Source organism: Taeniopygia guttata, chromosome 14 (assembly GCF_048771995.1).
Source record: "Taeniopygia guttata chromosome 14, bTaeGut7.mat, whole genome shotgun sequence".
NCBI lineage: Eukaryota > Metazoa > Chordata > Aves > Passeriformes > Estrildidae > Taeniopygia > Taeniopygia guttata.
Window position 1 is genome coordinate 6,118,763 of NC_133039.1, and position 21,169 is coordinate 6,139,931.

The 21,169-nt window shown below is 58.3% G+C and overlaps 1 protein-coding gene across 1 annotated transcript; it reads right to left on the minus strand.

Annotated features, from left to right (window-relative positions):
• Positions 1–1,315: 1,315 nt before the first annotated feature.
• On the minus strand, positions 1,316–18,337 carry FAM83G (family with sequence similarity 83 member G). The gene is made up of 5 exons (XM_030285117.4): positions 17,262–18,337; positions 11,340–11,507; positions 8,017–8,141; positions 5,850–7,296; positions 1,316–2,388 (listed from the first exon to the last, which is right to left on the minus strand). The coding sequence occupies exons 1-5, from the start codon at positions 17,754–17,756 to the stop codon at positions 1,969–1,971; spliced, it is 2,655 nt and encodes an 884-aa protein (XP_030140977.4). The 5' UTR covers positions 17,757–18,337; the 3' UTR covers positions 1,316–1,968.
• Positions 18,338–21,169: the final 2,832 nt, after the last annotated feature.

The following is a 21,169-nucleotide window of genomic DNA, read 5'->3' on the forward strand; positions in this document are numbered from 1 at the left end:
AGAGACCTCGGTGGTGGCTCTGCCCAGCTCTGGCATCACAGATGAAACAAACTGGAGTCATCCCACCCCACCAGCCATTCACCACGGGGATTTAATCCCAGCAGAGCCCTTGTGCTGCATCCCAGCCCCTGCCAGCTGAGCTCCTGCTGCCTGCAGGGTTTTCCCTGCTCTTCCTCCTTGGCAGGCGTGGCTGCTGGGACTTGCTGGTGAACACCTTTGGGAAGGGAGCAGGTCTGCAGCCCCAGGCACAAATCTCTGCTTTCAGCACTGGGCCTGTGCCTCTGGAGAGCCTTTGTTGGTGCCCAACGCCCATGCAAAGCTTGGGAGTAGCCGGCGCCTGGATAAACCAAGCCCTGGAGGGGGGCCAGGGCTCCTTGCACAAGAGCAGGAGGAGCTCCCAAATGCTGAGTCCCTGTGGAACACCAGGGCATGGAGCCAGGGGGAACAGGGGGGGTGATGCCCCTTTGCCAGCTCCCCAAAAGCCTCAGGTCCGGGGGATGCTGTGGGGTGTGGACAGGGCTGTGGGGAGAGGCTGTCCTCAGGCAGGAGGGGACAGTGGGACAAGCTTGGGAACTGGGATTTGCTCAGCTGGACTTGATCTGGGTGATCCCAGTGCCTCATCTGTGAGGGATTTGCACTTGGGCTAAAGACAGCAGGAGGGTCCTGTGGGAGGGAGATTGCCCAGGAGCACATTCCCACCTCTGGGCTGCAGAGATGGAAGGGATCCAGGAGCAGACAGCAGGACCAGCTGTAGGAATGCACCAAGGGATGCTCCTGGCTCTTGCTTTGTCTCTTCCCTTCCCTCTGTGAGGCCTCTGGAGCCTCCTCTCCTCTCCCAAGCCTCAGCAGCTGCCGTGGGTTTGGGGGTGCCAATGCCCCTCCCTGCTCATCTCCCCAGGCTGCTGCGTGGGTGGCCATGGGGGATGCCTCCCATCCCTCCCTCCCATCCCTCCCTCCAAAAAGTGACGCCTCTGGCTCCAAAATTCTCCTGCTGTGGGTTTGGGGGTGCTGCAAGGAGTGTTCATCCCATGTCCCCCAGGAGCAGGGAGCAGTGGGGAGCCAGGGCAGAGCCCAGGGCTGGCTGGCAGCTCTGAGGAGGAGCACGGGGCAGCTGCCAAGGGCTTGGGGGCTGGCTTGTGAGGGCTTGTTCATGGCACATACTCCTTGTCAGGGCTCAGGCTCAGACCTTGGCTCCCATTTCCTAGGAAAAATGCAGTGAAAAGGGGTTTCTGTTCTTATTTTTCTTTTACTGCTTGCTGGAGGTTTGGGGGTGCTGGGGAAATACTCAGGGGGGTAGAAAATATTTGGCTGAACATTAGTGCCAAGGCACCTTGAGCTGCAGTTTATTGAGTCCAAGGCCACCTAACTTTGCATTTTAGTAGTCTTAGGCGAGGTTCTCCTGCCATGGGACCAGGGAGCTTTAATGAACAAGTTGCTTTTGTACAGTACAAGTTTAAAAGAGGTGGGTCCCTTGAGGAGTCTTTGTCCCAGGACACGGGTCACCCTCCAAAGGGAGGGCAGACTGCAGTGGGACCTGCTGTGCAAAATGGTAACAGAAGAGTCTCTTAAATAACCAGAAGAAAACACCATCACAGAAGATCCCTCCTTTTCCAGGCGTTGCTCTGGGTTAAGGAGCTGGCTGGGTTTTGCCAGCTGATCCCACAGCCCACACGGTGCCAGTGATGCTTCCCAGCTTTTAACCAGCTCGGAGGTCACCCCAACCTGGAAGAGACCCATTTAAAGGCTGTGCCATCCAAGATCGCTCCCAACACTGCTGCCACCTGCCAGGGCGGACGCCGGGCACCCCTCTGAGCCCCAACCTCTGGGGCTGTGCCCTGGGCAGGGACGATTTTGGGCTGTCCATCATGGCCATGCGGTGCTGGCAAATGTAAACAAGACCCCCCTGCCCCAAGGGAGGCGGCGCCTGCCGGGGCTCCACCAGCTCTGCCAGGCCACCATCACCAGCCCCTACTGGTCCTTCTGGCCCGTGGGCTCGGGGGGCGGCTTTTTGGAGTCCACAGAAGCCCCCTGAGCGCCCACAACCCTGTTCTTGAGGTGCTTGGACTGGGAGAGCTTGGAGAGCGGGATGCCCAGGGGTGTCCTGGTCTCCTCGGTTGGCTTCTGGCCCTCGGGCAGGGAGCTGAAGCGTTGGCCCGGCGCTCTGGGGGTGTCGGGGGGCAGGTGCCCGGGTGCCGTGGGCTTGCTGGGGCTGAAGGTTTTGCTCTGCCAGTAGGGCTGGCTGCCTGCAATGGTCTTTTTGGGTTCTGCTCCCTCGCCTCTGTACTTGGTGGCCCTGAGGGGTTTCTCGTGCGTCGGGGAGCAGGAGACCTCCTTGCCCGGCTCTCTGCCCGCCGGGGTCCTGGGCCGGTAGCGGTAGATGGGAGCCCCCTGTTTGGGAGAGAGCAGAGACACCGTCAGCTCTGGCTGTGGGGAGGATCCAGGGGGAACAGGGGGGTGATGCCCCTTTGCCATTTGCTGCTCCCTGCAAGGCCACATCTTCACCTGTCCTCATGGACAAGCCCCTCTGTCCCTTGTCCAAACTCAGTGGCAGCTCGGAACAGCCTCAAATATTAACCCCAGCTGATTCCTGACTCTGGTAGCAAACTCTCTGACACTTCCCAAGCAGCCCTGGCAGGCTGGAGGCTGTTCCCAGCCAAGTTCCTCCTGCCTGGAAGTCCAGGAGAAGGCATCTCAACACCTTCCCTCCAGCAGCAGCCTGAACAGCCACGTGAATCATCTCAGCCCTCACGTCAGCCCCGAGGAGTTCAGTCACCCAGACCCAGCCTGTGGGAGCAGCTGAGTGCCAGGATCAGATGAAATCAGATGAAATCAGATCAGGAGGTTTGGGAGAGGAGGTGGGATCAGCAGGCAGCCAGCAGGAGCTGCAACACCCCTGCGGGGGTGGCTGTCATTGGCTGGGTTGGGACACATGTTTGGGTCAGCTCTGAGCACCATTAATCCCAGTTCTGGACTGGGCCAGATTGTCACACGTGGCTGTGACCGCCAGATGTTTATCTCCCCTTTGGGTGTGCCTGCACCGTGATCTGGAGGTGCAGATGTGAGGTACCAGGGGAGGTGGGCTCTGGTGAGCCAAGGTGCAGATGGCAGGAGGGGCTGGGGCCGGCTGTGCCCACCTGCCCTGCCTCTGCCTCCACTGTCAGGCAATCCCAAAGTCCCAAAGTCCTCCCTGACCCTGCAGCTGACACCTCCTGCTTTGACCAGGAGGGTTGTGTTAAAGCAGTTTAGCTTAGGTAGTCCGAGATTGATTTAATTAGGTGCTTAAAATCAGTGTTAAGGTCTGAGATGGCTTCAGGTGAGAAGGATTAAGGGTGGTTTGGCTTTTCTCCCTCTGAGCTCATCATGTGCCTGAGCTGGGTGGTGGCTCCTGTGGCTCCTGACGTGCTCTGGCTCTTGGGAAGAAGTTAAATCATGGCTTAAACCAAGTATCCCACCCCAGGAACCGGCACCCTGCCCCTCCTGCCCGCCAGCAGAATGAGGCAGTGCCTGCCCAGGGGAGCCTGAATCCTGCTGGGTGCTGAGCACTCCTCTGGGAGCCTGTGGAGAGGCTCTGAGCTCTGTGAAATCAGCAATTCCTGCAGATGTTGCCTGTTCAGGAGGGATTGCCTCAAAGCCCCAGGGGTGGCTGTGTTCTGGATGGACACGGCTTGGCCAGAGCTTCGAGGTGTGATGGTTTGAGTGGAGCTGTGGGAGGAGGAGGAGGCTGGACTCGGTTTCCATGTCATTGTGGGCACTCTTTGGGGAGGAGATTGGCTAGAAGGGGCAAGGGGGGTGGGATGGTGGTGGGGAATGGTGGTTGCTGGCTGGAGGATGTGCTGCTGTGGTTGCACTGGGCTTTTTTGGTGCTCTGAGGTAACCCCAACCCGTTACTGGTCTGGAGAGAAGCCCCGCTGTGGGTTGGGTGCATGGCTACACTGCCTTTGGGCCTGATGCCCAGGGGCTCCAGCCTTTGGGATGCAGTTTGGCAAGGAAGAGGCTGATGTGGAGCAGATGTTGGTGCTGCTCAGCCCTCCTGCCTGGCTCTCCACAGCTCATCATCCAGCGGTCACTCTCTGCCAAAATCCCGAGCCACACCAAGGCTGGCTCCATCCTGGCCAGACCTGAAGGTGCTGCCCCTGCTCCTCCTCATCCACCAGGGATGGTCAGAGGGTCGGGTACCCAGGTAAGGGCCCCCCATGTGGCCGTGGCACTGGTGGGGTGGGGATTTCCCTGTCCCTGAGGGGTGAATGGGAGGGGGGCCTGTCTGGAAAGCTCTGCTCTGCACAGACCCGGGGGCTCTACAGTGGGGAGAGGGGCAGGAGAGGACCCAGGTGTCCCTCCTCCTCCTTGACCTGCTGTGCATCCAGCTGGGAATGGGGTTGTGTATTTAGGGAAGGTGGTTTCCAGAGAGAAACTGGGAGAGGAATTGGTTTCTATGACATGGAAAACATGATTTTTTTTTGCCCTGAGTGAGCCTCCACCTGTGTTTTGGGCTATGCTGGGCAATGGGCCAGCACCTAAGAAATGCGGACCCAGAAAAAAAATACTTGGGAGACTTGACAATGATTTCTGTCAAATTTGAGTTTTCAAGAGTTAATCAAGGGTTACTTCAATTTATTATTTTTACACATTGGAGAAACCCTTCCCTGCACCTCTCCACTGAGTGCTGGCTTTCCTAACCCTGATGCTGTGCTAATTATCTGCCTCTCATCAAAGGGCCAGAACAAGTTACTGCAGGAACACCAGCGTACCCAGCCGTCCCCAGCAAGGTGGCACCTGGGACCTGGGTCACAGAGCATCAAAGAGCTCGATGCTCCTTGCCCTGCAGGGTTTTGGGGGGTATTTGATGTGCAAGGATTAAAGCTCTGAGCTCCCTGTCGCTGCCTGGGAAGGGAGAAACAAGTGGACTCTGGGATGGTACATTAAATTCCCTGTAAATACAGATTAGATGCTCAGCTGGGATAACCTCAGGCAGTTTCAGTGATTTCAGCTGCTGGTTTAGCCCTGGGGGTTGGAATGCCCCAAAAACAGCGGGTGTGGAGCCTTGAGAAGCCGGAATGCTTGGCAGAGCTGCAGCAGGTTGCAGAGCTGGGGTGGAAATGGGGGGATGGCAGCGTCATCAGCCCTGGCTGGGACGATGCTCTGGCCGTGGTGGGGATGCTGCTGTGACCTGGTGCTCCTGGCAGTGGGCTTCTGGCAGTGCTGCCCATGGAATTGCAGCAGGGCGCTGGCCCTGTGCGGTGACAGGGTCTGGCGTCACCCGTGGATCAGCCACAAAGCTGCTGACTGTGGCACTCGCCCACAGAGGTTGCTGTCCCTGTTCCTCCGCTGTCTTGCTCTGCCTAATTATGTGTCCGAGCGCTTTCCCTTTGATGCTAATCACCCTGGCAAGGCGCTGCAAAACAAGCCTGAGAAGGACACGCCTGCATGTGCAGTCTGTCCCCAGCTGGGCGTGATGCCGCTGCTGATGGGCTGAGGATGGAGCTCAGCGAGCCCCAGAACATCTGTACAGCTGTGGCTGGAGCTCCACCCCCAGCCCAGTGCTTTAATTATCTTTATATAATCTTTAATTACCAAAACCCTCCCCTTTAACAGCCATCCCCACTGCTGGACACCAACAGCTGTGGAATGGCCGCCACGTCTTTGGTCACTCTTGGGTGACCATGGCCACGTGCAGGGTGTTATTCTCCTTTATGGAAAGTCTGATCTCGGCATCTAGGACAACATCAAAGGTGGGGATGACACCAAAAAACTCAGGATGACATTACACCTGGGTTGAGCTGACTGGGCCACCTCCAGGTTTGCAAACCTTTGTAGGGTGGAGAAACAAAAGGTCACAGCAAAAGTCCTACCTGGGCAGCACTGCTGGGGTAGGAGCTGTTGCCATCCAGGATGGCGCGGGGCAGCATGGGCCTGATCTCCACGGCGTTGCTCCTCCTCTTGGTCATGTCCTCCAAGCGCACGTGCTTCAGGGAGGGGAGGCTGCCCAAGGGGCTGACGAAGGTGCCCCGGCTGATATGAGGGTCGCTGAGCTTCCTCTGCATGGGAAGGATCTCCCCGTTGTGGGTGACGTCCGAGTTGGTTCTCCGGAGGGGCCCGTAGCGATCCCTCACCTCAAAGTACTCGTCTGAGATGGAGGAGGCGTTGGAGCGGCGGTAGCTGTGGTCAGCAGAGCTGCTGGAGTAGCTCTCCTGGTCACTGAGGGTGATGTACTCCTCCTCCTCCTCCTCCTCCTCTTCTCCCAGCCCATTGTGGGCGCAGGGAGGCCCTTTGTCCTCCTGTGGAGCTGCTGCTGGCCGGTCTGGCTGGACGTGGCAGGTCTCCTTGGAAGCTCGGTTGGGCTTCTCCTCCCGCTCCCGCTTCAGACCCGTGCGGTCGGCCAGCGGTGGCTGCGTGTCACCCTCCAGGGCAGTGCTGCTGTCACAGCTTGTAGTGACTTTGGTCATGAGGACACCGACGGGGACGGTCCTTGGCTTTGGAACTGGAGGTTTGACATCCTCCAGCGCCTCCTCCTGCGGCTTCAAATGGTGGCCCAGCGGTGAAGAGGCAAATGTCCCCACTTGCCTCGTTGTCCAGCTGATGCCTTCGATGGGGGTGGTAGTGGGGGCTGCAGGAGCTTCCACGGGGGGCTGTGGGATCTGTCTGTGGCTGGGGGACAGCAGAGGCAGCTCCTGGTCTGAGTTCCTCCTGGCCTCCATCTCCCTGTTCTTCAGCATCTGCCGGTGCTGGGCGCTGGCCTGGGAGACGTCGCAGACTTTGATGCGGTTCATCTGCGACAGCTTTGCGTTCTTCACCTTGGGGTCGATGATGTTGATGTAGCCCAAGACTTCGCTGCCAGGCTCGGGGTCAGGCTCCACCCAGGTGGGCAGGTAGTCAAACATGTTGGCTTTCTCCAGGTTCAGGAGGCCGGGGTGGATCAGCAGGGAGAGGTCAGCCACGTCACCGTGCCGGTCGCCCCCCTGGCCCTCGGGAGGTGCTTTGGCTTTGTTGTCACTCTTCTGGTTTTTGTCCTGGTTCTCTGACGAGGCCTTGCTGATCTGGTCGGCACTCTTGGCCTTCACCAGGGCGTATTTGGGGTTTATCAGCTTCTTCACCACGGCGTTGGCAGGGGTCACCGGCACCACGGAGGGCAGCGTTACGGGCTCGGGTTCGGGCTCTTCGCCCACGGAGATGGACTTGAGGCTCACCCCCTTGGACATGAGGTAGAGCTCCTGGAACTGCTTGTCAAACGCCTCCACCACCTGGCCCGAGAGGACCGTGATGACGTTCCGGTCCGTCCTCGCCGCGGACCAGGTGAAGCTGGAACAGAAACACATCGGAGACTCCAAACCGGTAAATGACACCTCTCCCCAGCCCTGGCCTTCCCCGGGGGACTGATGGAGCCAGCAGGGACATGATCTCACTGTAAACATTAATAATAATGGGATTGACAAAATAGCTCCCATCCCAAATTAGAGTGAAGGGTTGAAGTCCTAAGCTCAGTGGGACTTGAAGTAAAAATAAAAGGTATTTGCAGTGGGTCAGTTTTTGGCTGATTTTCCTGTCTCAGTTTGGGTTAAGAGAAATGACTCGTAAGTGGACGTGTTATTTGTTATGGCCAGAAAATGTTTCAGCTCCATGTTTGTAAAACTGGTCCTTTAGACCTGAAACCTGACCAGTGCTGGCTAAGTAAATTCTCCTTTGAGCAAACTGAAAAATACTTTGTGTAGGACATTGACTGGGAAAGCTGAGCTTGGTGTGAGAGTTGGGACCGGCTGTTGTTCGGTGCTTTGGTCCTTCCAAGAAACACTTGGTGTGTCCCATCACCTCCAGGAAGGGTGGGTGTCCTAGACCTGGCAGTGAAGGGACTGGTGGGAACCCCTTAGGGCCCACTCCAAATCTTGTAAAATCTTGTCCCGGTTTAGAATGAGGAGAGCCAAGTCTGGCAGGGGGTCCTGGGGCCTTGGACCATGAGGGTTGGCATCGATCCTTTGCCCAACACCTCCGTGGGGTGGGCAAGAGGAGATGTCACCGATTTACCTGTAGGAGCCACACATGGCTCGGTCCCCGTCCACAAACATGAACTTCTGGGCCAAAGCCCCCTTGAACTTGGTGGCCGAGCGGGTGAAAAACTCCGTCCCCCCGGTGCTGCGGACGCGCAGGTTCTGCAGGGCGAAGGCAGAGGTGTGGGCAGGAGGGAAGAGCTGGTGTGAGACCACCACCCACCCCTCCAGGAACGCCCCTCCGGATGCTCCACAGCCCCTCTGAGGACTGGGAATGTTCTTCATGGCCGGCTCGGCGGAGGCCACAGCGATGGGGAGATAAAATAACTCGCCCAAGGCCACCGTGGGCTGGGCTTGGAGAGTTTCCTGCCTTGCCCATGTGCCAGGCTGTGTTTGCCATCTCCTGAACTCGGTGTCCGTGGGCGAGGGCTGTGTGCTGGTGCTGCCAAGCGCTCCCCAGCTCCTGCAATCTATGCAAATGCCACCATGGGAGAGGAGGTTCCACACCTGCTCCCACAGGAGACCTGCAGGGGGTTTTAGGGGGAGGTGGTGACCCCAGGACAGCCCACGTAGACCTGCTGGCGGTGGGTTTATCCTTCCCCATGCTCCCCCTTTGCTGTGCTCCTAAATTCAGGCATCTAATCCTGCTGTTAAAGGCTGGTGGGAAATCAGGCAGTGGGGAAACATCTTTTCACCCTCAGGAAACGAAACCTGGTGATGTGGGAGCAGGTCCCTGGAGTGGAGTTGGGTGTCCTCCCCAGGGAACCCAGTGATGCAGGGGAATCCCTGGCTCTGTGAAAATGTTTTTGTTCTTTTTTTTATCCCCAGTCTGGCTCCTGTCTCCGGTGTCTCCATGGAGGGCCCTGGCACATTCCACAGCAGAGCAGATAGAATCTCCCACAGCAAAGGGGCTCCTTTTGGGTGGGGAGAAAATATTTTCTTAAGAAAGCGTCTGCATTCCTCCTGTTCCTGCTGGGATGTTGAGAATGCTGTTGCAAAAGGCTCTGTGTCATCACTGGGTCATGCCCTCCATGGCTGTTTTATTGTGTGTTTTGTTTTGTTTTTTAAAGAAAAGCATCAAAAACATTTGTCTTCCCCTCCTCCAGCCTTTCTCATCTGCTTCCCTGGGCTCTCCTCTCTCCCTGGAGATCATGGCCAGGCACAGTCCTAAGCCCAGGTGCACTCCTAGTCCCCGGCAGGAAAATTCAGTGCAGATGATGTGAAAGCCACGGCTTTCCTGACTGTGTTTCCACTCACTGAACGGAGAAAAACTTTGGGGGGCATTTTCTGTGCATTTCATGTTTTTCTTAACATTTTCCTTTTTGCTTGCTGCAAACTGGTGCTGAGCATCCTAATTCTGGCCAGTGTGCTGGACTGAGGGGGCTGGGATGGCAATTCCCAGCCCTGTCCCATGTTCTGGGGTTGCTGAGAGAGCAGTGACCCCCAAGGCTTCACCCTCTGCCCGTCGCCCACTTGGAGCTGACATCCAAACCCAAGGAGCAGCTCCGGGTGTTTTTCAGACAACGCTCCCGGTGCTGATTCCTTTTCCTCCTCCTATCAGTGCTGTTAAGTAAAATTTTCTTCTTTACTCCGGCCGAGGAGCCGGGCTGGGTGAATCACTCCCCAGGCAGCCCTTGCTCAAGCAGTGCCTGCCTTGCCCAAGCCGGTTGCTAATTGGCACCGGGAGATAACGAGGGAGGTTTGTTACCATCTCCCGCCTCGAGAAGCAGCTCCCAGACTCTGCCCTACTTTCCTCACCTCCTCCTGCACCCCGTGCCAGCGAATTGGCTGCAATATGTGGCAAATCCCAACTTCTAGACATTTGCAGAGCTCTGCAGATGTTCTCCTGCTTTTCCAGTCCTGCCACCGGGCTGCTCATGCAGGAAAACACCGGAGTGCGTCAGCGCTGGCTTTTCTGGTCTGGAAGCAGCAGCAGCCTGCGGGGTCCCAGGCTCTCCAGGGAGTTTGGGCAGGTAAAAGCTGGGCTGAGCTCGCTTTCATTGCTGGGAGCAGCAGTGAAGCCAGGCTGGCGGGCACGGCACTGGGGAAGGTGTGAGGATTATTGGGGGGTCCCCGAGCCCCCGCTGCCCCATCTGGTGCCAGCCAGGTGTGAGGGTGTCGTGGCTCCTACGTGTTCCTGCTCAGCCAGGGCTTGGCCCTCACCCCAAGCAGATCTGGGGAGCTTGCCCAGGCACGGGCCCTGCCGGCGGGCATTTGGCAGCGGCCGGCTGATGGCAGGAGCGGCAACATCGCTTTTCTGCCAAGCAACAGGCGAGGCCGAGCCGTGCTGGCCGGGAGTGGGGGTCTGCAAATGTGTGTGTTTGCATGCTGTGCTGGTGATGGGGGTGTTGTGCCCGGGGCAGAGCCTGGGACTGTCCTGTCCCTGCTCTGGCTGCTGCTCCTGAGGCTGAAATAACCCCCTGTCCTCTCCTCTGCCCCTCCTGCCTTTGCATGGGCTCTGTGACAGCTCTGTGATTTTCTCTGTACCTTCTGCTCACATCTGTGGAAGGGGAATCCCAGAATTGCTTGGGCTGGAAGGGACCTTCAATCTCATTCAACCCCCTGCCAGCAGCAAGGACAGCTTAAACCAGACCAGGCTGCTCCAAGCCCCATCCAACCCACCCCTGCACTGACAGGTATCCCTCCTTGAGCTTTGCCTTCCCTGCTTTTCTGTGGGATCCGTGCGCAGGAGTGACTCTGTGTGCACCGTGGCCGGGCAGGTCAGTCCCTGCAGCGTGCACTGCCCGGCACAGTGACAGCAGCGAGGGCATCCCTGCCAGCTGCCAGGGCCTCAGGCAGCGTGGGAGCTTCCCTGTTCCACTCCCAGCCCCGTGCTGGGGCACAGGCTCCAGAAAAGGGCAAAATCGAGTTTTTAACGCCAGCCTCCGACTTGGGGAGAGCCTGAGAGTGTGAGGACGGCGGTGGTGCCGGTCCTGCCCCAGGGCAGCAGCAGCAGGGAGCTGGTGGCAGCACGGATCCCGCCCTGGCACAGCATCTGCTGCTCCCTCTCCCTCTCCAGCTCGTTCCTTGGGAGGAGCTGAGCTCACAGGTTTGCCCTGGGCTTTGCTGTGCCCACCCTTGTAGGGCTGCACCCCTCAGCCTCTGCTCTGGGTGGGTACCAGCAGCCCCCTGGGCTTTCTGCATCCAGCTTTGCTGGGTGTAAATCCACATCCCATCTTCTCACCCACCCCTCCACGCTGCTCCTGAGTTTGGGCATCACCTCCAGCTTTGGCTACAGGAAAAATGGACTCAGCTCTTCACAAGTGGGGCGTCTCTCCCACAGGGAGCAGGATGATAACTCTGGTCATCTCCTGCCTTTGGAGGAGGTTCCCGCTCTCCAGACCCTCGGGTCATCCCTACCTTCAGGTGTCCAGCGTGCATGTGGGCTCGCTCGCACATCTGAAGGAAGTGCTTCACGTTGGTCTCATCCAAAATGATGTAGACTCCCACTTTCCTCTTGAAGCCGGCGTCCAGGAGGTCCTTGAAGATGTCCACGTCGGTGAACATGTCCATGACCACAGCGATGACCTGGAGAGGGGACAGAGAGATGAGTCTGGGTGGCGTGGCCAGGGATGACCCAAGGCACAGTCAGAGCTCGTTTTGTGAGGGGCAAAGTGCTCCCTGTGGGAGGCTGGAATTTGGGGTGGGGGAGCCCAGGATTGCCCCCAGCTCCTGACAGCCTGAGGATGGAAAATCCTCCCATTCCTCTGCTGTCAGTGTGGAAGGTTTGATCTCCAAGAGAGGTGGATGTGGCACCTGAGGACACGGTTTAGTGGTGGCCCTGGCAGTGCTGAGTTAATTGTTGGACTTGATGGTCTTTGGATGTTTTTTCCAACCCTAACCATTTCAGTGATGGCCTAAAGCATGACCTACTGATGAAAAACCAGTTACTGAGGGCAAATCTAACTTTCCTGCCTTTAACAGGCCTCACAAAATTCAGAGTCCAGTTTCTGGTTGAACTTTGGTGTCCCTTTGCTATCAGCATTGCGGGGAGCATCAGGAGGGGAGACCTTTGATGCACAATGATCACAGGATGGTTAAGGCTGATAAAGAGCTGCAGGATCATTGAGCCCAGCCCTTGAGTGGTGTGTCCATCTGTCCTGGTCTCACTGCCCAGCCTGGGGTGCTGCACAGCATCCCTCCTTCCTCCAGGCTGGATGGAAGGAGCAGAGCCAGGACAGCGGTGGCAGCAGTGGCAGCTGTGTTTGTCACAGGCAGTGTCACTGATATTCACAAGCTGGAGCTGCCTGGGGACCCCAGGGCGTTTGCTGCTGTCCCAACCACGCCGGGGCTGACAGGAAAATGGATCTGGGCCACGCTGGGAGTTTCACTGGACTGTCTGCCTGTGCCCATGGGTGTTGATTTCCCGGTGATGGCATCACCTGTGGTGGCAAGCAGCAGCTCATGGCAGGCAGAGGGGCTGGAGGCAATCCCAGGGCAGCTTCTCAGGGATTTCTGCCTCCCCCCATCCCAGGGAAAAGCATCAGGGTGTTGGTTTGTCATTGTCCCATGGCTGGAATTCGTCCCAGCCCTGTGGCTGTTCCTGGAAGGTGCCCTGGGCTGGGGGCAGGTGGGTGCTCTTGGCCTCTTCCAGAGGGGCCCTGCTGGCCATGGCTTGTGGCTGAGCTGGGGGGGACACCAGGGAGACCCCAGGGTGCTCCTCCCCCCCTCAGGAAGGGGCTGGGATGGTGTTGGGTGCTTGCACACTCAGACACGTCCAGTCCAGAGCTCTCAAAGCACCGAGCTGCCTTTTAATTAGCTCAGTGCCACAGGACGTGGAGGGCTTTAATTAAGCAGAGGATTGTTATGACACTGCTGCCTCTTCCCTTCCTTTTCTGCAGGCGATGGGGGGAAGAGCGAGGCTGTGTGGGGAGCCCCAGCCCTGCTGTCCCTAGTGCCACCCTGGTGTCCCCAGCCCTGACCACACAGGAGTGCTTTGGGAGGTGCCAGCGAGGCAGGTGAGGGGGCACTTTATGGCTTTGCCACTCAATTTTAACTGAATTCCCATTTATCCTCAAGCAAGAGCTTTGCTGTGAAAAGCTCAATCCTCACTCCCTTGTGCACCCACTCCTGTGTTTTGCTCATCCTTGATGTCCTGGTGGGGAAACTGAGGCAGGAATCAGCTGCTGGATGCAGAGGGACGGGTTCAAAGCTACTCTGGGAGCTCTGGGCTTGGATTTGCCGTGTTCAGCAGGAAATTGGGGAGGAGCTGAGCTGTCTCCTGTGAGTCCTGGCTGAAGGACACCTCGGTGGGACAGCGTGGGTTTGGTTTGGTGGCAGAGGCTTTCCTGCTGACCCTGATGCTCCCTGCCCGTGTCACTTCTCCTGTGTGCTGTTTACCCCGGGAAAAGCTGAGCACTTGTGAAATGGGGATGAGAACAGCGCTGACCTCGGTTTCTGAGGGAAAAGAACATTTTCCCGCTGTGGTCCCAGCAGTGCCGAGGCCTTGGCCCTGGCTGTGGCTCTGAAGGTGTTGAGGGAGCTCTGCAAGGCACTGTGCCCCATCCCAGCCCTGCTGACACGCTGCAGGCAGTGCCCAGGGTGCCAGCTCGGGCACGGGGAGGGAGCCCAGCTCTCAGGTGAAAGGGTTTGCCCACCTTTTAACCCAATTCCTCCTGCTCAGCTGGTGCATCCTGTCACTGCCCAGCTCCTGCTGCCCTCCCCACCATGTCCCTGCAGGACAGGCTTGGCCCTGGTTTGTCACCAGGATCTCAGTCCAGTGTGCCAACACAGCCTGGCACGGGGCTGGGAGAGCGAGGACAGCACTGGCAGCACTCCCCACGTGGGGACTGTCCCTGTCTGGGTGAAATCTGCTGCTGGCTTGAGCCCTGGCATGGCAAACCCTGGCACAGGGGTAATCTGCAAGGAGCAGAGCTCTGTCTGCTCTGGAGCAGCGAAATCCTGTGTGCTCTTTGCTTCCCAGCTGGGGGAATGGGGCTGTCTGGAGCCAGCTGTGGCTGTGAGCAGCCAGCCTGTCCCTTGTCCCTGTCACCTCTGCCAGGGCACTGCTCGCTGCTGGGACGTTCCTTTCCCTGCAGCCCTTTTGCTGCTGTGTCATCCCGGGAAGCTTTGCCATCCCTTTGCCATTCTCCTGGAGGGTGCAGAGGAAATCAGCCCTAAATCTACAGCTGGAGGCTCCCGGTGCCCACGCAGGAGAAGCTTTTCTTGCCTGGGTCCCAAATCCCTGGGAGCAGGGAGCATTGTATCCCCCTGGACATCCCAAAAAATCCCAAATGCTCTTGGGATTTTTGGAACAGCTTTGATGAGTGCCTAAACTGCAGGATCATGTTTTATAGAGGAAGTTGCAGCTCTTTATTGTCTCACTATGAATCATCAGATAATGACTTTTGGGGTGCACCACGTGGGTATTTAATAAATTAGGCAGGCACCAAGGCACAATTAGAGGAAGAGTGTTGGGCTGGAGGAGAGGTGGGACAAGTAACATTAATAATTGCTCTCCCCTGTCGACCCTTTCATCCAGGAACAGCAGAAGGTTTTGTAAACAGTAATTAATAGGGCCTCCCAACCTTCGCTGGAAGTTGCTCAGGGTAATTACATCACCACAATCCCAACCTGGAACCTCAAGTGAAGAGAGGAGGTCAGAGTCACTGCTCTCTCCGCTGGCTCCAGGCCAAGGTCAATGTTTTCATGCTCTGGTTTCTGGTCAGAGAGAGCCAAGAGGAGAGGAGGAGGGACATCTTCCTCCCTTCCACCATAGAATCATTAAGGTTGGCAAAGACATTCAGGATTGTCAAGTCCAGCCTTGGACCCATCACCGCCTGGCACTACCACAAATTCCTCGGAACACCTCCAGGATGGGCACTCCAAACCTCTCTGGGCAGCCCCTCGCAGTGCCTGAGCAGCTTTTCCATGAGGAAATTGTTCCTGATGCCCAAGCTGTGAGCTTGGCAGCCCGAGGGACCCGCAGCAAGGAGGGGACGGCCACACCAGGGCTCGGCCTGGTGAAACCCCTCACCAGCTCTGCTTGTGGGCCACAAAGATGGGATTTTCGGGATGTGGCCACAGCATCCTGCCTCTCCTTTCTCCTGTTCATTCCCAGCAAGAGGAGAGGATCATTTGCGTCTCCCTGTCCGGCACGCCTGGTCCGAGGCTCTGAACTCGGCAGGGTTTGGCCTCATTGCTGTGAGCACCAGGGCTCCTCTGACCCTCAGAGCAGCCTCACATCCCTGGGGTTCCTCACCCTGTGAGCCTGGGGGACCTCCCAGCCCCAGCACTGCTCTGCTGGGCCAGCAGCAGGACTTTGCTCTCCCGGCCATGGGACAGTGACTGGCACTGGGAGCAGAGCGAGTGTCTGGGACGGCGTCTGGAGCAAGGGTCAGGGAATTGTGAATTCTCCCAAGCCCGTCCTCCTCTGCACGTGGTGGAGAGCACTGGGGCAGGGAGGACAGAGCGCACGGACAGTGTGTGTGACATCTGAGGGTGGCAGCAGGACGGTGCCTTTGTCCACTCTCAGCTTCCTCAGCCAAACCCTTTCACCTCTGAGCTGCTGTGAAGACCTTGAGCCCTGGCAGAGATCAGCAGGGTGGTCTTAGCCCAGTGTCCCCCACCCTTAGGAGCGCCCACAAGTTGTCACTGAGCTCTGCTGTGTGACAGCAGGTTCAGCTGCAGGGAGATCTGTGCTGAAATAGGGGATGGGAGACCACGGAAGAACCCCGCTCTCCTGTAACTCCTGCCACCCCCAGACCCTGCAGCACGAAGCACTCGCCCACCTCCACGTTTCCTGAGGCACCAGAAGCTCCGAGCAGGCTCCTGCATGTCCCCAGTGGTGTCACCATGTCTCATCCCGCAGGCAGGGCCCGTCTGGAGCGGCAGGCAGAGCCCAGCCCTGCTCAGGGGCCATGGAGAACCGGGGATGAGCACAGCAGCATCACCCGTGGCCACGGCCCCGTGTCCTGGAGAGGCTCCAGGGGAGGTGGGGACGTGCCTGACTCAGCCCTGGGAGCAGGAGCAGGGTGTGGGGTGACTCAGGAGGAGCTGCCTGCATGGGGGCAGCTGGCAAGGGTGAGTAGGCAAAGGCAGGCTGCGAGCCCGAGTCAGAGGCGGCCGGAAAGACCCGAAGATGAGCCATTGTTTGTTGTGGGATTGTTCTCCCATCCTCCAGCCCACAGCTCTCCCTTCCCTTTCCCCTCACCTGCCAGGTGACCATGGCCAGAGGTGGCTCCTGCCCACAGCCCTGACACCCCCAACAGCCATTCCCGTGATCCTGCTGCCTTGGATGTTTTGAGAGATTCATTTTTCTGCCTGAGCTGGTCTGGAGAGGCTCAGCTGGCTGCATGTCACAGGTCTCCCTCTCTCCTAGCAGGATCTGCAAACCCCAGCGCTATCTCTGGAGCCTGATGCATCCCAGCCTGTCCCCTCTGCTCCAGGCTCTCCCTGTTTCCCTGCTGGAACATCCTCTGGGTTGGGAAGCTCCTTCCTTGGAGCTCTCACGGTACTGGATTCACAGAACTCAAAGAGCTTCAAAGCACCAAGAAACCAGCAGGTACCAACCCCTCCTGGGACTGGGTCACTGGGAAACACCAGCAGCACCTTCCCACCTCTGCTGGCCTTCAGCACAGGCCACCATCTCCCTCCTTCCCTGGGTGATGGCTCATGCATCCCCACTCCCTGCTCCTCGGCTTGATGCCACAGGGAGGACAAGTCTCAACCCAAATCCCTTCAGCATCTGCCCAGCCTTGTCCCTCCTGCTCACCAGCTCATCCTCGTCCTCTGGGAGCCAGGATGAGCCAGCTTGGAGCCCCACAGCCACCTCGGGCCAAGCTTGACCCTCGCGTGGGTCAGTGCCAGGCCAGAAGCTTTGAGTACTTTGCTCCAGGGCCATGGACTGGACGGATGGTGGACACGAGGACTGAGGCTGGGCCATGACCTCAGGGTCAATGCTGGACAGCTGGTGGACCCAGGGCCTGAAAGCAGGACACAATCCCAGGTTCCTGCATGCTGTCACACCGGGAATAACGATTGTGGAGTGGCTGGGACCATGGGGTCACAGCTGGAGAACAGCTCAACCCGTTTTTCTCCCCAGAGCCCTGCAGGGACCCTGGGTGAGCAGTGCTGCTGCCAGGAGTGCTGAACCCGGCTGGCAGCATCCTCAGCAGCATCCTCAGACCCCCGAGCACTGGTTACAAGGCAAAACCAGCAGCCTTGGCCCCGCTGCCTCTGCTCGGGCACAGCTTCCCGCAGGACAGGGATGGCCCGGCTGGGCAGGACTTGGAGCACGATGCCCTGGGGCCAATCCTGCCCCATCCCCGGGGCACACCTCACCTTCTGAGCCTGGCAGATCATCTTCCTCACCACCTCCTTGATGTGCGCCTGGCCCTCGATGGGCGGCTGCATGTAGACCGTGGCCCTGGTGACCCCGCGGTAGGCGATGGTCTCGGGCCAGCCCAGGTCCAGCTGCGGGATGGAGCGGTCGGACCTCTGGGGCCAGTACTCCAGGGAAGGGGCCACCTCCTGCTCGTCCCCCTGGCTGTTCCTGTCGCCCTCGCTGTCGCCGCCGCTGCTGCCGTGCCGGGGGATGTACTCGGAGCCGGGGTCGTACGTCTCCAGCGTGTCCAGGATCTTCTTCAGCTCCAGCTCGGAAAGAAAGTCCCTGATGTTCTCCCTCTTCAGGACTTCATAGAAGGCGTCGGGGCCACGGGAGGCCAGCGCCTCCAGGGCCAGGCGTTGCTCCTCGCTGTAGAAGAACTCGGGCTTGGACTCGCTGGACCTCCAGTTGACGTGGCTGTCGTCCAAGCACTGCACCTGGGAGAAAGCCATGGTGACCCCGCACTCGGGTCCCCTCTCCCGAGGGAGCTCTGTGCCCCCAGCGAGCTCGGGTTGGTCGGTAATAAATAGGAATTAATTATTCTCCAGTCTTTAAACACACAGTTGGCTTCACCCTGCCCGGCTCAACGCGCAGCTCGGGGGAGGCACCGCTCCCTTTTCCAGCGGCTCCTGCCACGCCGGAGCTCTTCCTGCCGGGGAGGAGGGGTTGGTTTCTGCCTTGCTCCGGGCTCCAGGCAAGGAAAACGCGGAGTTTCCCCCAGCAGGATGGGGCAGACAGCCCCAGGTGTACCTACAGCACCGCGAAGCTCCTTCACCCCCGCGTCCGCTCCCTCCTCATCCTCCGCTCTCGCAAGACAACGCTAACAGCGGATGAAATAAAAAAAAACCGGGGAAGAAACAAAGAAAAAAGCGGCTAAAGGCAGGGCAGCGAGGAGCAGGATGCCGTGGCCGGTTCTCGTTGCCGGAGGAGCGGGGGGAGCTCGGCAATGAGCCCCGGCCTCCCGCGCATCGCCGCGGCCGCGCTCGGCTCGGGGCTCCGCCGGCGCGCACTGCCGGGCCGGACAGGTAACAGCGAGAAGTGAAAAGAGGAAAAGGAAAAGGGTGATTCATCCCTCCGCCCTGCCCCACCTGCAGTCACATGCTGCCTTCACACGTTCCCTGCCCAGCCCGATTAACTCTTTCGGCTGATGCGCGCTCACACCTGCCGAGCGCGGAGCCCCCCGGACGTGCGGGTGCGGGAGGGTCCTGGGCGGCTCCAGAGGGCTTTGGCTGCTTCGTTATTTTTGTTTGTTAAAAATCTCTCTCTGTTCCCCCCCCACCCCCGCCTCTCCCGATGTGCTGGCTGGTAAGTCAATATTTCCCAGGAAAAGAGCTCTGTCCTATAGTTAACCCCTCCTGTGCTGGTGCGGCAGCTCCGAGCCAGGGTGGGTCCAGGGTGGGCAGCACCGAGTGGGAGCTGCCAGAAAGGTTCAAAGCTGCACTGAGGTAGGTTTAGACTGGTTATTTGGAAGCATTTCTTTATGGAGAGGGTGTTCCAGTCCTGGAACAGGCTTCTCAGAGAGGTGGTCAAGGCCTCAAACCTGTCAGTGTTTAAGAGGCATTTGGACAATGCACTTAATTTTTTTGGTCAGCCCTCAATTGGTCAGGCAGTGGGACCAGATGATTGTTGTAGGGCTCTTCCAAATGACACCATTTATTCTATTCTGTCCTGTCATGTCCCGTCTTGTCCTGTCCCTTCTTCTACAGCGTGGTCATGGTCACATCACCAGATCTGGCTGTGACAGATCTCATTAATAACAGTGAGATGGACAAAAAACCCCACCCTGGATTCACCAGTTGGTGCTCACAGGCCAGAACTGTGGAAGCTCTCTTGAGCTTTTCTCTTGGAAGCTCAGCTGAAGACGAATTTCAGGAATTGGGGTCAGATTCTTGCGCCAATGCAAAGAAAGGGAAGTGCCATGGGCTGTGTGTCTGTCCCCAGCGTTGGTGTGGCTCATCTGGATTCACAGCCGGGTAAATGAGGGCCCTGCCTGAGTCAGGCTCCCGGGGCAAAGCCGCCTGTCTGGCCGGGTGCTGGGCCATCAAAGTGCTCCTCTCTGCAGGCACAGTGGCCCTGCTCGTCCCACAGTGACAAATCCTGCGTGGGTTTGTGCCCAGCCCTGGTCTGGCCTGTGCAGGAGGTGCAGCAGGGCTGGGGGACACAGGAATGTGACAGCAGTTTGTTGGGATCGTGGAATCACTAAGGTTGGAAAGGGTCACCGAGTCCAACCCAGCACTGCCAGCTCCAACGCTACACCACGTCCCCAAGTGCCACATCAACTTGGGGAAGATCCAAGTGCTTGGCTCCCAAAGGATATCAGCTCAGGAGGTGTTTCAGGTGGAGCTGGTGACTTTGTGGCTGACCCTGCAGGGATTTCCCAGGGGTGGGATGACATCCCCAGGCCGTGGGCTGCTCAGTGACTGCTGCAGCAGAGACTGAGGGGGCTGGAACCAAACCTGGGTGTTTTAGGTGAAATCCCAGCGCTGCTGGCAGCGATGGGGAACAGCAAATGGACAGAGGTGAGCACTGAGCCAGCACCCAGGACTCTTTGGGTGTGATGGGAGATGGCCCAGATGGGTGCTGGAGTGTGGGTGTGTGGCGTGGCAGGAGCGTGTTGTGGTTTTGGCCGCCTCAGCTGCTCGCTCCAGGTGTTTTTATTGTGCCAGGAGATTTACAGACTCTTTCACGGGGTGTGTGTGCACTAATGATTTATTGCATGTGGGGTAAATGTTGCATCCCAGCCATCATGTGCTGGCTCTGCTGGCGGGGGCGGGTTGGGGTGGCAGAACCCCACACCTGGAGCATCTCCACCTGATCCTCACCTGGGTCCCCCATCTCCCCATCCCAGGGGTTTCTTCACCCCATGTGGTGAATTTAGGCCCTGAATTGGCTGCAGCCCCTGTCTGCAGGCTGGGCTGGCTGTGGCTGAGCAGGTTGGTCCTCATCGTTCCAGGTGGATCCAGCTGGACAGGCAGCACCCGCTGCAGACACGGCCCCTTTCCTGCAGATGGAAGCATTAATTACAAGGTCCTAACTAATTTTCCATTTTTAGCAGCGGGCCTGAGAGTGAGGCAGTGGGGTATGACACTGAGCTGCTCCTGGCTCGAAGGATCCTGCTTCCCACTCACGCCGAGGTGCCACCAAGTGTTCCTTGCTAGAGCTGAGGCCTGGGGCAGGAATTTCAGCTGGAATACAACATCCAGACACTGCCTTGCCCTTTGGGACGTTTTCCACCCTCCAGCCACCAACGATTTGCATGGAGCCGTGCACAACGTGGTGTTTTAGAGAGGGGAAACTGAGGCACAGAGCGCTGATGGCAGCTTTGCTCAGGGCTGCTGCAGGAAGAGTCACTGGATGGAGCCTCAGCGCTGACTCTGACCTCAGGGTTGGGTCCAGGCTGGGCTTTTTGGCATCCTTGGGATGTGCTGAGCACGGCCTGTGGTCTGCCCACAGCCCAGCCGTGCTTGCAGTGCACCCCACGCTCCTTTGTGGAAGGTGCCAAGGTGTCACTGGTGTTTGAGACAAACTGGGAGGTTGGTGGAACCAGGGCAGTGCTGCCAGTCCTGTGCAGGGCTCACCCGTGCTCGTCCCCGTGCTCCTGCCTGGGCAGGTGCAGCCCAGAGAGCAGGGCAGCCCATCCATATTAATGCCTGACGTTAATTTCCATTCATTTCAATATTTTATGAGCGTAACAATTAAAAAAAAAAAAAAAAGGGTTCATCACTCGTTGAGACATAGAAATAATTGGGTGTTGATGGTCCTGGAGCGCTGCCACGCAAATCCCAGGAGCTGCTGGTGCTGCCCATGCCCAGGAAATTGCCACAAGGGCGCAGGAACCGGGCTGGCCCCGGGGCTCTGCTGCCTC

Coding starts and splice junctions, on each gene's coding strand:
- FAM83G (XM_030285117.4), bottom strand. CDS start 17,756: ATGGCTTTCTCCCAGGTGCAGTGCTTGGACGACAGCCACGTCAACTGG. Junction 8,142..11,339: donor TGCACGCTGGACACCTGAAG/GTAGGGATGACC, acceptor TTCGCCCTGCAG/AACCTGCGCGTCCGCAGCAC. Junction 2,389..5,849: donor ACCCCAGCAGTGCTGCCCAG/GTAGGACTTTTG, acceptor TCTCCCAAACAG/GGGGCTCCCATCTACCGCTA.